The sequence below is a fragment of the Plecotus auritus genome (genome assembly GCF_963455305.1).
Source record: "Plecotus auritus genome assembly, chromosome: 6".
Lineage (NCBI taxonomy): Eukaryota > Metazoa > Chordata > Mammalia > Chiroptera > Vespertilionidae > Plecotus > Plecotus auritus.
The window spans coordinates 143,580,609-143,592,991 of NC_137773.1; the positions used below are offsets into that span (position 1 = coordinate 143,580,609).

Sequence of the window (12,383 nt, forward strand, 5' to 3'; positions counted from 1 at the left end):
GGGACATGGGGAGCAGAGGCTGGGATTGGGGGTGAGAACACAGGCAGAGATTACAGGGAGGGGGCTACAGCAGTCATCCAGGTGAGAGAAAGTTAGGTGGCAGCAAGGTGAGGAGAAGTGGGCCTATTGTAGAAGTGGGCCATTTCAAAGCAAAAGCTGACAGGACTTGCTGATGGATTAGAAGTAAATTGTGAGAGAAAGAGAGGGACCAAAGATGACCTCAAGGGTTTTGGCTGGAGCACCTGCCATTTACTCCAATGAAAGAACTGTGGAAAAGCAGGCTTAGGGGTGAGGCCCCAAGGAAAAAGAACCCATGAGCTCTGTTGAAGGCACAAGACCAGTTCACCGCCATGCCACCTGAGCTCCATACTGTCATTGTCTGCTCAGTTGAGCTCCTCCCTGCCAGAGAAAGGGGGATGGAGTCTTCAGTGCAGGGGCTTGTAGGGGAAACTGAATCTCCCACACCAGGCCAGTGGGATGCTCACCTTCCTCTGCTAGACAGCAGGTGGGAGCCTCTGAAGGTATTAGACATGAACCAGCAGAACCACCTTGGCTTTGAAAACCTAGATTGGCTCTTTGCCGCATCTACTGCGAGGATGAAGACCATTCTCAGCAATCAGACTGTGGACATCCCAGAAAATGTGGACATCACTCTGAAGGGACGCACAGTTATTGTGAAGGGCCCCAGAGGCACCCTGCGGAGGGACTTCAACCACATCAATGTAGAGCTCAGTCTCCTCGGAAAGAAAAAGAAGAGGCTCCGGGTTGACAAATGGTGGGGAAATAGAAAGGAACTGGCCACAGTTCGCACTATCTGCAGTCATGTACAGAACATGATCAAGGGTGTTACACTGGGCTTCCGTTACAAGATGAGGTCTGTGTATGCCCACTTCCCCATCAACGTCGTTATTCAGGAGAATGGTTCTCTTGTTGAAATTAGAAATTTCTTGGGAGAAAAATACATCCGCAGAGTTCGGATGAGGTCAGGCGTTGCTTGTTCAGTATCTCAAGCCTAGAAAGATGAGTTGATTCTTGAAGGAAATGACATTGAACTTGTATCAAATTCAGCTGCTTTGATTCAGCAAGCCACAACAGTTAAAAACAAGGATATCAGAAAATTTTTGGATGGTATCTATGTTTCTGAAAAAGGAACAGTTCAGCAGGCTGATGAATAAGATCTAAGTTGTCCAGCTATAGAAACACCGAGATGCCGAATGATTTGTCACACTTGTTTGTGAAACTATAAAGATGTACAATAAAAGCCTTGTATTGAAAAAAAAAAAAAAGAAAAGAAAACCTAGATTGTCTGCAAGGTTTTTATGTGGCCATATGACGCCCCCTGGTGGCTAGCTCGACTTTTCTTAGCCTTCTGCTGACCTTGCATACACATCCCACAAAGAGTATAGCATGTATTGTGAAAAGAGGTCTCCCTCAAACACCAGCTCCCCTCCCCAGAGGCAATGACTACTGTATTAGAGTTTGTGTTCCCTTCCAAAGGAGATGCACTCAACATGATACTTACTGAGGATTTACTGTGTGCCAAGCACACTTAGCACTTCTTCCTCTGCATCTCTTCTCAATACCGAAGCCAGAGGTGAGATCCTGTTCTTCCCTTACTCCAAACTCTCCCCAGGCCCCCACTTCCCTCAGAGTAAAGGCCAAAGTCCCTACAATATCCAGGACCTGCCCTTTCCCCTTGAGCTCTTGGACCTTCCTTAACTCCCTCCCTTGCTCCCTCTGTTCCAGCTACATTCACCTAATTACCATCTATTCTTGTGGTAAAATAAACCCAATATAGTATTTATCATATTAACCATTTGCAAGTGTACAATTCAGTGACATTAAATAAATTCACACTGTAGTATAACCAGCACCACTTCTATACCAAGTTTTTTTCCCTCATCCCCCCAAAACTCTATACCCATTAAACACCCATTTCCCCACCTCCCCTCTCCCAAGCCCCTAATAACCTCTATTCAACTTTCTGTCTCTATGAACTTGCCTGTTCTAGGTACCTCATGTGAGTGGAATCATACAGTATTTGTCCTTCTGTGTCTATCCTATTTTGCTAAGCATGATGGAAAAGGTCCATCCATGTTATAGTGTATACCCAAATTTCATTCCTTTGATGGCCAGATAATATATCATTGCATTTTGTTTATCCATTCATCCATTGGCGGACACAGGTTGTTAGAACCTCTTGGCCATTGTGAATAATGCTGCTTTGCACGTGGGTGTTAGCTTCATTACTTGTTCTTCAACCTGCCAGGCACACCCCTGCCTTGAGGACTTTGCACTGGCTGTTCCCTCCGCATGGAATGTTCTACCCCTAGAGATCAACATGGCCAATTCCTCTCTGCCTTCAGGTCTCTGTTCAAATGGTGTCTTCTTGGTGAGGCCCATTCTGACCACCTTACTAAATACGGTGACCTGGCACTTCCCATCCCCTTTACTCATTTTTTTATTTTTATTTTTTTTCTATAGCACTTACCACTTTCTAATATATTGTATAATGTACTGAGTATATTTATTTTTAGTGTCTGTGTTTCGCCACTAGAATGTCAGCTGCATAAGGGCAAGAACTGCTGTCAGGTTTAGCTCAGGCACACATGTAGGCAGGTGCTCGATACATAGGTTGTTGAATTAACTTAAAATCACAGGCCTAAGTCAATTTCTGAGTTATACATTTTAAATTGGAGTCACAAGACAAATGTGTTCAATGCTCTACACATCAAGCTCTCTTAAATGCCTTAAATATTTAAAATATGTACAAATCTGGGTTAGAATTGGGGTTAACTTCTCAACTGGCTGAGGAATGAGATCTGAAACTGCAGACAACCAGTATGATTTTTTAAAAATATGTTTTTATTGATTTTAGAGAGAGAGGAAGGGAGAGGGAAAGAAAGAAACATCAATGTAAAAGAGAAATATCTATTAGTCACCTCCCACATGCACCCCAAGTCCTACATGCTCCCCAAGCACCCCACCCAGAGACCAAACCCCGCAACCCAGACATGTGCCCTGACTGGGAATCCAACCGGCAATCCTTTGGTAAACAGGGATGAAGCTCAACCAACTGGGCCACACCAGCCAGGGCAACCAGTGTGATTTTTTTCTCATGACCTTGGCTGAGCCTTGACCATCCTGTAGGTGTGTACAGCACAGTTGAGGGAGTGCATGGGGGCAGAAATCTAGTTCATGACCAACTCATGAAGCATATGGTTTGAGTCCTGGCACAGGGCTGCATGTGTTGGAAGGAGGGGGCCTCCTTCCCATTCACCAAAAGCCCCTGTCTTCTGGCAGTGGCACTACTTTGTCAAAGGAGATGCCAGCCCATGACCTGCAAATTGGGTGGCCTTGCAGCTCACATTCCCTAAATCAATCCCATATTTCCTACTTTTCAGGTCTTTTGAGGATGCCACTCCCCACCCCACTGCCCCACTGGGTTCAATGAATGTAGTTACTATTTGATTCTGTTCTCAGTTCCCATCTGGCAGGGCCATGACTCTCAAAAATATTTATTCCCACCATACCAAATTGGATCCTCACACCTCCTATGGCAGTGTCTGACTCAGCTTGACACAACTGCCAAGGCATTGAATGACACCTCCCTTCCCTTTTCTTCATTTAACAAACATTTACATAGCCCTTCCATGTGCCAGGCAGTGTTCTAGCACTTTCCAAATACTAACCTATTTAATCTTCCAGCCTAGGAGGTAGGTACTGTTATTGTCCATTTTTCATATGAGGAAACTAAAGCTCAGAGAATTTAAGTTGACTCACCCAGGATCACACAGCTACAAGGCTGGGGTTCAAACCCCATCGACTGGCTCTGGAGTCTGTGCTTGTAACTACGAAGCCTGGCTATCTCTTAACATTTTTCTTGTCTTTCTTTTCTCCCTCTTTCCTTTCTTGCTTCTCTCCCTCTCTTTCCTTTCCTTCCCTCTTTCTTTTCCTCCATTCTCTGCTTCCTTCCTGTCCCTGAGCAGCTGCCACCTGCTTCCCCTGGCCACCACCCAGCCTGGCACACCCGTTGTCAATTCTCTAGACCAGGCCCTGCCCTCCTGGGCCCTGCCAGTCCTTCCGTCAATACTCTCGTTTCCCTGTGCCAGAGTATGGGGTATGCCAACCTTTACCCCTTCAACCCGTCTGCTCAGAGGCCTGGGGAGCTGGGGCTTGGGCCAGCCTGGAGAGAAGCCAGATCTTTGGGGAGTTACATGCTGTGCTGTGCCGCACACCTTCCCCTGACGTACACTTATCCACATCATGATTTCTCTTTTCCGCTCAGGGATTTCAGTGTAATGCCAAGATTCTTGTGCTGCTTGGGGAAAACTTAGATAATAAGGGGCCAGAAAGAGAGATATGAAGAGAGAGGTAGAGAGAGGGACAGAGAGACAGAGACAGACAGGGGGAGAGAGAGAGAGAGAGAGAAAGAGAGAGAGAGAGAGAGAGAGAGAGAGAGAGAGAGAGAGAGAGAGAGAGAAAGAGAACACTAAGGTGGAAGGCAAAGGTGAAGAGAGCCAGCTACCCAAGGTTCTACTGTTAGAAGTGGCTCGCTGCAGTGCTGGGAAAAAGGAGGAGTGCCTCAATATCATCACTCTAAGTGTGAATTAATTTTTCCAAGTTTCTCAAAGGAAACATGTCCATGACCATGCCTCTGCATATGCCGTTCCCCTGGCCTGGAGAGCTCTGCTCATGTGTTGCTGCCTCTGGGAAACCTTTCCTGAATTCCTACAGGGGATTTCCTCAGCCTTCCCTTTGATGCCAGAGCATCTGCACACATGTGCACACCTGTCTCTCTCTCTCTCTCCCTCTTTCTCTCTCTCTCTCCCTCTTTCTCTCTCTCTCTCTCTCTCTCCCCCCCTCCTCTCTCTCTCTTTCTCTGCCTCTCTCTCTCTCTCTCTCTCTCTCTCTCTCTCTCTCTCTCTCTCAATTGTCTTATGAACTGCTGTCTTCTCTGCCAGCTATAGCCTTCTTGAAGACTGAGACCATCATGCCTGATGCCGATTCTCCTCACACCCTCTATTTCTATGCTTGGTACATGGTTTGTCCCTGGAAAATGCTAAGAGATACAGGAAGACTCAAAGATCAGGCCTTCACAGAGGAAGGAAAAGTGGGGGCTATGAAAGTCTCAAGACGAGATGACTCTGGATACAGCACTTATCAGCTGTGTGACCTTGGGCAAGTCACTTAACCTTTCTGTGCCTCATATTCCTCACGAATAAAATGGGAACAATATTAGTTTATACCACATAGGGTTGTATGAGCTAAGGCATGTAAAGCACATAGAACAATGACTGGCATATGCAAATCACTCAGTAACATTAGTTGTTGTTGTTCTTATTAAAATGAAACTAATTACAAAGTTGTCCAAAGATTTTAAGTAACAAAAGTGATTTTGCTAAACTGTAAAGCATACAGAAAGGTCTTTGCCACCATCAGTTAAAAAAAAATCTCAGTAGAATAGCAGTGGCTGATCCAACATGATTTCCAGAATTAATTCCTTGTCTGCAGGCTACATTGCTACTTTTTTTTTTGAGCAAATGAAATGGTGAATGTGACACTGGCTTTTCTAAATGATAGAATGACAGACATAATCATGATGGTTTAATAAAAGGCTCATCACCTGGCTATATGCATGGCCAGTTCTGGGACTTACCCAGCTCCAGACACTCAAGGTGTTTTCACTCCCCAAGAACTGGCTACTGGGGGCCAAGGCAGGAGCTGGTGATAGAGAGGCAGAGCTGGGTCATTGTTTTGCTTTTGACATGTTGGGAAATCTCTTGTTTGTGCCTATACACAAAGGTGAGTCACTGTCCACTCTTGCCAACCCTGTAAAGTTAAAAAAAAAAATTTTTTTTTGGCTATCAGATTGAAGTAATAAAAGAGCATGAAAGTCTTTGGAAACAATTTTATCTGTATAGATGGGAAGGCTGAGACTCAAGGAGGGGAAGAGACCTGTTGAAAGACACACAGTAACGTGTGGTCAGGGCTAGAACCCAGGACCCAGGACCCCTAGCTCACTGCCCTTCCACTGGCAATTGCCTTCCAAAATCTCAATGCTCCCCATGCTGAGAGCCCGTGCCCTTCAATGGAAGGTGAAAGAGGGCCAGCAGAATCAGTGCTCCTGTTCAGAGGTGGAGCCACACTCCAGCTCCCATCCCCCAGCCTCCTTCTGTCCCTGGCAATCACCAATCTGTTTTCTGTATCTATGAGCTCAAGTTTTTGTTTTGTTTTGTTTTGTTTTTAAGATTCCACATATAAATGAGATTGTATGGGATTTGTCTTTCTCTGTCTGACTTATTTCACTTAGCATAAATGCCTTCAAAGTCCATCCATGTTGTCCCAAATGTCAATCTTTTTTGTGGCTGAATAATATTCATATATAAGTGTGTATATATACAGTATATCTTCTTTTTCCATTTATCAATTGATGAACACTTAGGTTGCTTCCATATCTTGGCTATTATAAATAACTAGAGGCCCGGTGCACGGACAGCCCCCAAGGGGTCCCGGATTGCAAGAGAGCACAGTCTAGGCTGAGGGACCCCACCGGTGCACGATTGGGGCCAGGGAGGGATTGTGGGAGGGCTCCAAGGCGTGTCTGGCCTGTCTATCCTAGTCCCAATCTGCCAGACCCCAGCAGTAAGCTTACCTACGGGTTGGAGCATCTGCCACTTGGTGGTCAGTGCATGTCATAGCGACTGGTTGAACTAACGGTCGGACACTTAGCATATTAGGCTTTTATTATATAGGACTAGTGACCCAGTGCATGAAATTCGTGCACATTAAAAGGGGATTAGAGGAAATAATTTAATATTGCTATTTGCCCTTTCCCTATAATAGAAGTGTCAGAGATGAAAGAAAATTAGTAAAATGTATATGAAAACCTTCCTCCTGTCAGAGTTTGGGGTTCACTACGGAACCCAGAGTCAAGTCCCCGCCCACCCACATGCACCTCAAAATCGTGAGGTGAGACCCAGACCCAGCTGGCTTCCCCCCGCATTGGGCTAGATCCAGACCTGGCCAGTCCCACCCTTGTCAAGCCCTGCCCAGCAGGGGGTGTAGCCTCAGGTCCCCTGGCCCAGTGCCAGGATGGGGGGCGTGGCCTGAGGTCCCCCAGCCCAGACCGGGGCGGGGGGACACACCTTGAGGTCCTCCATCAAGCCCCGCCAGGTGGGGGACACGGCCTGAGATCCCCTGTCAAGCCCGCTGGGTGGGCGGCATGGCCTGAGGTCCCCCATCAAGTCCCGCCAGGCGGGGAGGCTCAGCATCAGGTCCCCCAGCCCAGCACCAGGAGGGGGGCGCAGCCTGAGGTCCCCATCAAGCCCCACTGGGCAGGGGTGCGGCCTGAGTTCCCCCAACCCAGCACTGGGGGTGTACCTTGAGGTCCCCCGTCAAGCCTTGCTGGGTGGGGGGCACGGCCTGAGGTCCCCTGTCAAGCCCAGCCAGGCAGGGGGGCGCAGCCTCAGGTCCCCTGGCCCAGTGCTGGAGGGGGGGGGCGTGGCCTGAGGTCCCCTGTCAAGCCCCATGGTGGAGGGGGAGGACGTAGCCTCAGGTCCCTGCTGATTGCTCATTAAGGCTCCTTATGGGAACTTGGCCTCAGCTGTGGGTGCAGCCATCTTTGTGATGGAGTGATGGGCAATTAGCATATTACCTCTTTATTAGATAGGATACTGCAATGAATGAGGGAGAGGGGAATATATATCTTTTTGAGTAGTGTTTTCATTTTCAACAACTAAATGCCCAGAAGTGGAATTGCTAGATCATATAGTTCTATTTTTAATTTTTTGAGGAACCTCCATACTGTTTTCAATAGTGGTTGCATCAATTTACATTCTCATCAACATTGCACAAGTGTTCCTTTTTTTCCACATCCACCAACACTTATCTCTTGTGTTTTTTATAATAGCTGTTCCAACAGGTGTAAGGTGATATTTCACTGTGGGTTTTTTTGGTTGTTGTTTTGTTTGCTTTTTGTCCATGTGAGAATTACACCATATGCTGTGGGTTCTCCCCCCCACCCCCAGTTTTATTGAGAAATAACTGACATACATCACTGTGTAAGTTTAAGACATGCAGCATGATGTACATATATTTGATTTACATATATTGTGAAATGATTACCACAATAGATTCAGCTAACATCCAACTTCCCTTATAGGTATAATAAAAATAAAGCCAAAAAATGTTTTATCTCTGTGATGAAAACTCTTAGGGTTTACTCTGATCATACAGCAGTGTTAGCTATAGTCATCCTGTTACACATTACACCCCTACTACTTATATATCTTACAGCTATAAGTTTGTACCTTTTGACCACCTTTTTCCAATTCTCCCTCCCCTAATGGTTTTGATTTGCATTTGAAAATGCCAGATTTGAGCATACTGTACCCTGCAGTCGGATACTCCCTCTCGTTCTAAGTCCTCACTCTCCTGTGGTTCTAAAACGGGTCTTTCCACGGCCTCCAACTCTCCTGAATATTCCTTTTATCTCTAGCTCTCAGGAACTTTAATTGACGTGAATTAATTTAGAACTGTAGCTGGGGTTGGGGTAGGAGGTGTTAAAGTCCCCACCCCCAGCCCTGCTGCCTCATTCATTGCACACCTGTTTCAGTTTCCCCACAAGTACAAGGGGAGGAGGGGTAGGGGCTGACTTTAACGCACTGTACGTGAGCACCTGGGACGTCCAAACGTCTTCTTATGGCGCCTGCGCGGAAGCCGCCGGGCGCCCAACACAATTGGAATCTGTCTCCGCCCCCTTCCCGCAAGTCATCGAGGACTCGGCGCTCCTCGCTCAGCCTGCCTTGCGGTTTTCGCGCCGCCGCAGGTGCTCCTGCCGAGCGCCGAGCCGCTGATGGAGATGGCGTCCGCTGCTGTGTGAGAAACCGTGGAGGCCTAGAGCCTGGGCGGAGAACTGGACGGGCCTGCGAGCCTGCGGAAGCCCGACCGGGTACAGAGGGCCGGCCAGGCCTGGCCTGAGGGGCGAGGGACGGTTCTCCCTCATGCGCGGGGACGGGCGAGCCGCGCGGGTGTGGGATGGTGTGGTTGTGGTGGGTGTGACGTGCCTGGTGGGCGATGTGGCTTTAGGGCCGAACGTTCGCCTGTGTGTGCTTGCCTTGAGTGGGCTCTGCTTGGTTGTGTGGTTACGCGGGGCGTGTACAGTTGTGTTTGGTTATGCGGCTGAGGGGTGGATGGTTGGCGTCTCCCGGGTGGTGGTATTTGGGGTCTGAGTTTGTGTGGGGTTGTTTGTAGCGTTTTGTGTGGTGTCTGCGTGATGTGTGAAGTTGTCATGTCTGCTCTGTGGGGCCGAGTCTTTCGTGTTGTGTGTGGTTTTGCGACCTGTGCATACTCGTGTTGAGGCGGGATTTGTGCGATTTTGAGGCCGTGATGAATGCAGCTGTGTGACGTGTAGTCTAATGGGCATGTGGCCGCGTAGCATTCAAGCTGGTGGTATAGGTGCAAGAGAGGTATGTTTTATTTTGAGGACTTGCTTACGTGATGGTTGTGGGGTCTGGTTTGATGCTTTGTGATAGAGTTTAGTTTATGGTGATGTTTGGTCTTATGATCTTAGAGCTTCATTGAATTTCTTCGTGATTTGTGCCAGGCACTGGGCTAGACCTTGGGGATATGTTGGTGGGGAAACTCTGCTCTCACAGAGCCTACAGGCTTATGTATTCAGCCACTTTAAATTGAGATCCGCGCTGTGAAGAAGTGCAGGGGCTGACATGTCAGATGGGAGAATGCCCCAAGTGAAGGGCACTTTCTTGAGAAACTGAGGTTGGGTTGAGATGTGAAGGTTGTGTGTGTGTGATTTGCGGTTGTTAGGGGTGAGTGCACCAGAAGGAAAGGGGCTCTCAGAGTTAAAGCTCAGGTGAACTCCTGGCTGGGGAGGGAACTGGAGCTGATATTTCAGTGACTTAGTAAAGGGACTGAGATATGCTTGTGTATAGTCAGTCATTGGGTTTCTTAACTAGAAGAAAAAAACAAGGGCCTGATGTTTCATTTATTTATTTTCTGGGTCACTGTCATCCTGTTACGCTTCACCCGTCAGGCAGTCCCTCCTCAGTGGCCCTGTAGGCAAGTCCACCCAAAGCTGAAGGTCATACATTCCCTCTCACTCTCTTTTGTGGTTTCTGGCCTCGAGCTCTTGGGGAGGAATTTCTCTGCATTTGTGGAATGGTTTTGTCTGGGTTCTCCTTATGGCTGGGTGTCTTTCTGAGGTGACATTGGAAGTGACTTTGCCATGGCCCAGTAAAACTGAAAATGTAACTTATTAAGCCTTAAATTGTTTAAGCACCAAGTCTTTTTGTTTTTTTAAAATCTTTATCGTGTTTTTAAAAAAATACATATTTTTTTATTGATTTCAGAGAGGGAGAGGGAGAGATAGAAACATCAGTGATGAGATGATCATTAATCGGCTGCCTCCTGCACGCCCCCTACTGGGGGTCAAGCCCGCAACCAGGGCATGTGCCCTTGACTGGAATTGAACCCGGGACCCTTCAGTCCGCAGGCCAACAGTCTATCCACTGAGCCAAACCAGCCAGGGCTAGTCTTTTTATTTTTGAGGCAGTGAGAATATTAGGCTTCCTGCTCAACTGTCACTTACTGGTTTATAAAATCTAGTAAGTTCACTGGAAAGAAAGTGCTGTACAAATATAAAACACAAAATAGATTTTTCTTGCCCTGGCCAGAGTGGCTCCTTTGGTTGAGCATCGTCCCATGCACAGAGAGGTCACCAGTTCCATTCCCAGTAGGGGGCATGCAGGAGGCAGCTGATCGATGTTTCTCACATTGATGTCTCTCTCCCGCTCCCTTCCTCTCTCTCTAAAAACAAATCAGTAAAAAATATTTTTAAAAAAGATTGTTCTTTTTGACCACTAGGTTTCTAATGCTCTCCTTAAACTGATGTTGGGATTTTTGTTCAGTTTGGTTTTATTAGGGCAGACACAATGTTTCTAATTGTTGCGTTTTTTTGTGTTTTTTTTTTTTTTTTTTTTTTGCACAGGTGCAAGAGCTCAATGTTTGTGGTTGAATAAACGGTCAGGGTACAGAGAGTCAAAGAAAAACTTCTATTTGTTGATAAGTACTTCAGACATTTCCCCTGTGGTCATACAGTTTTCTGAAGTTGGACCATTTGGAACAAATGTTAGAGAATTGTCTTAGTATTGTGTTTGCTGTTGAAGTTGAATTTTCCTTTCTAAGCTTCAAGAATCTGTGTTTCCCATTTTATTGAGTTTCCATTGTCCTGTGATGTTCTCATATCTTAGGTTTTGTGTTTTCATCTAAGGATTTGAGAAAGCAGTTTGTGTTCTCAAAGTTGTACTGAGCAAACATTAAAGACCCTTATTGAATTGTGAGAAGAAAAAAAAGAAAATTCTCAATTCCTGCTAATTTGCCTGATTGACTTAACCCCCATCTCTTATTTCCTTTCTCAAGGCTTCTCTTGCTCCAGAGAGGAAGCCCCTTCCAGGGCCATGATGCCACTTCCCCATCATCTGTGTGCTGCTTGGTTAAGCTAATGCTGCGGGAGCCTTGTTCCTTGTGGAGGAATCAAGCTGACTCTTGGCATGAGGCCCCTGCATTGTGGGGGTTGAGAGGGATACTCCCATGGCTTCTCTGGATGACCCAGGGGAAGTGCGGGAAGGCTTCCTCTGCCCTTTGTGCCTGAAGGACCTGCAATCATTCTATCAGCTTCAGTCACATTATGAGGAAGAACACTCCGGGGAAGACCATGATGTCAAAGGGCAAATTAAAAGTAAGAGGGAAGGATCTTGCTTATCCCATTGTGTCAGTGGGAGCTTTAACTCATGGAATAATTTTCATCAGCTTCCATGTTGCCACTAGAACATGATAATCATAAATTAATAATAATAGTCACAAACATATATCTAGTGCTTACCATGTGCCAGGCATTTCTCAAAGTCTTCCCATATATTAACTCATTTAATCCTCACAATAGCTATGTGTCTATGAACCCAGTTCTACTGATGAAGGTATCAGACACAGATTAAATAACTTGCCTAAAGTCACAAAATTGGCAGAGCTAGGCTTTGAACCCAGGTCTTCTATCACCTCTAAGTCTAATGCTATTCCTTCCGCATGGCATCACTACATATACCATCACTACATATACTGCAGCTGGAAAACAAACAAACCAGTTATCTGAATTCCCTTCAGACAACTGAAGGGCCTCCATGATTTTCAATGTGTTTCCAGACTTAGCATCAGCTGAACTGGGTCATATATTGTGATATCACTAAGACTTTGATGCCAGTGGGTAGAGAGGTTATAGAATGTCCTCAGATTCCTTTTGTAATACCTCCTTTATTAGAGGAAAAATGGTTAAGGTTATTTAGGGAATAATAGATATGAGAATCTAG

At 46.4% G+C, this 12,383-nt stretch overlaps 2 protein-coding genes across 3 annotated transcripts in view; both read left to right on the forward strand.

The window, feature by feature from the left end:
• The first annotated feature begins 578 nt into the window (after positions 1–578).
• Positions 579–1,280, forward strand: LOC308250696 (large ribosomal subunit protein uL6-like). The gene has a single exon (XM_080673393.1). The coding sequence runs from the start codon at positions 597–599 to the stop codon at positions 1,014–1,016; it is 420 nt and encodes a 139-aa protein (XP_080529519.1). The 5' UTR covers positions 579–596; the 3' UTR covers positions 1,017–1,280.
• A 7,555-nt stretch (positions 1,281–8,835) lies between these two features.
• The window catches only part of MRPS25 (mitochondrial ribosomal protein S25), a 79,961-nt gene continuing 76,413 nt past the window's right edge, over positions 8,836–12,383 (forward strand). The window contains exons 1-2 of one of the 2 annotated variants that reach the window (XM_080676863.1): positions 8,836–8,953; positions 11,440–11,758. In XM_080676863.1, the coding sequence (XP_080532989.1) occupies positions 11,611–11,758 (148 nt within the window). In that variant the 5' untranslated portion in view covers positions 8,836–8,953; positions 11,440–11,610. Of the gene's footprint in view, positions 8,954–9,351; positions 9,471–11,439; positions 11,759–12,383 lie in introns of those variants that run through there. The other variant, XM_080676862.1, reaches the window with a different exon arrangement.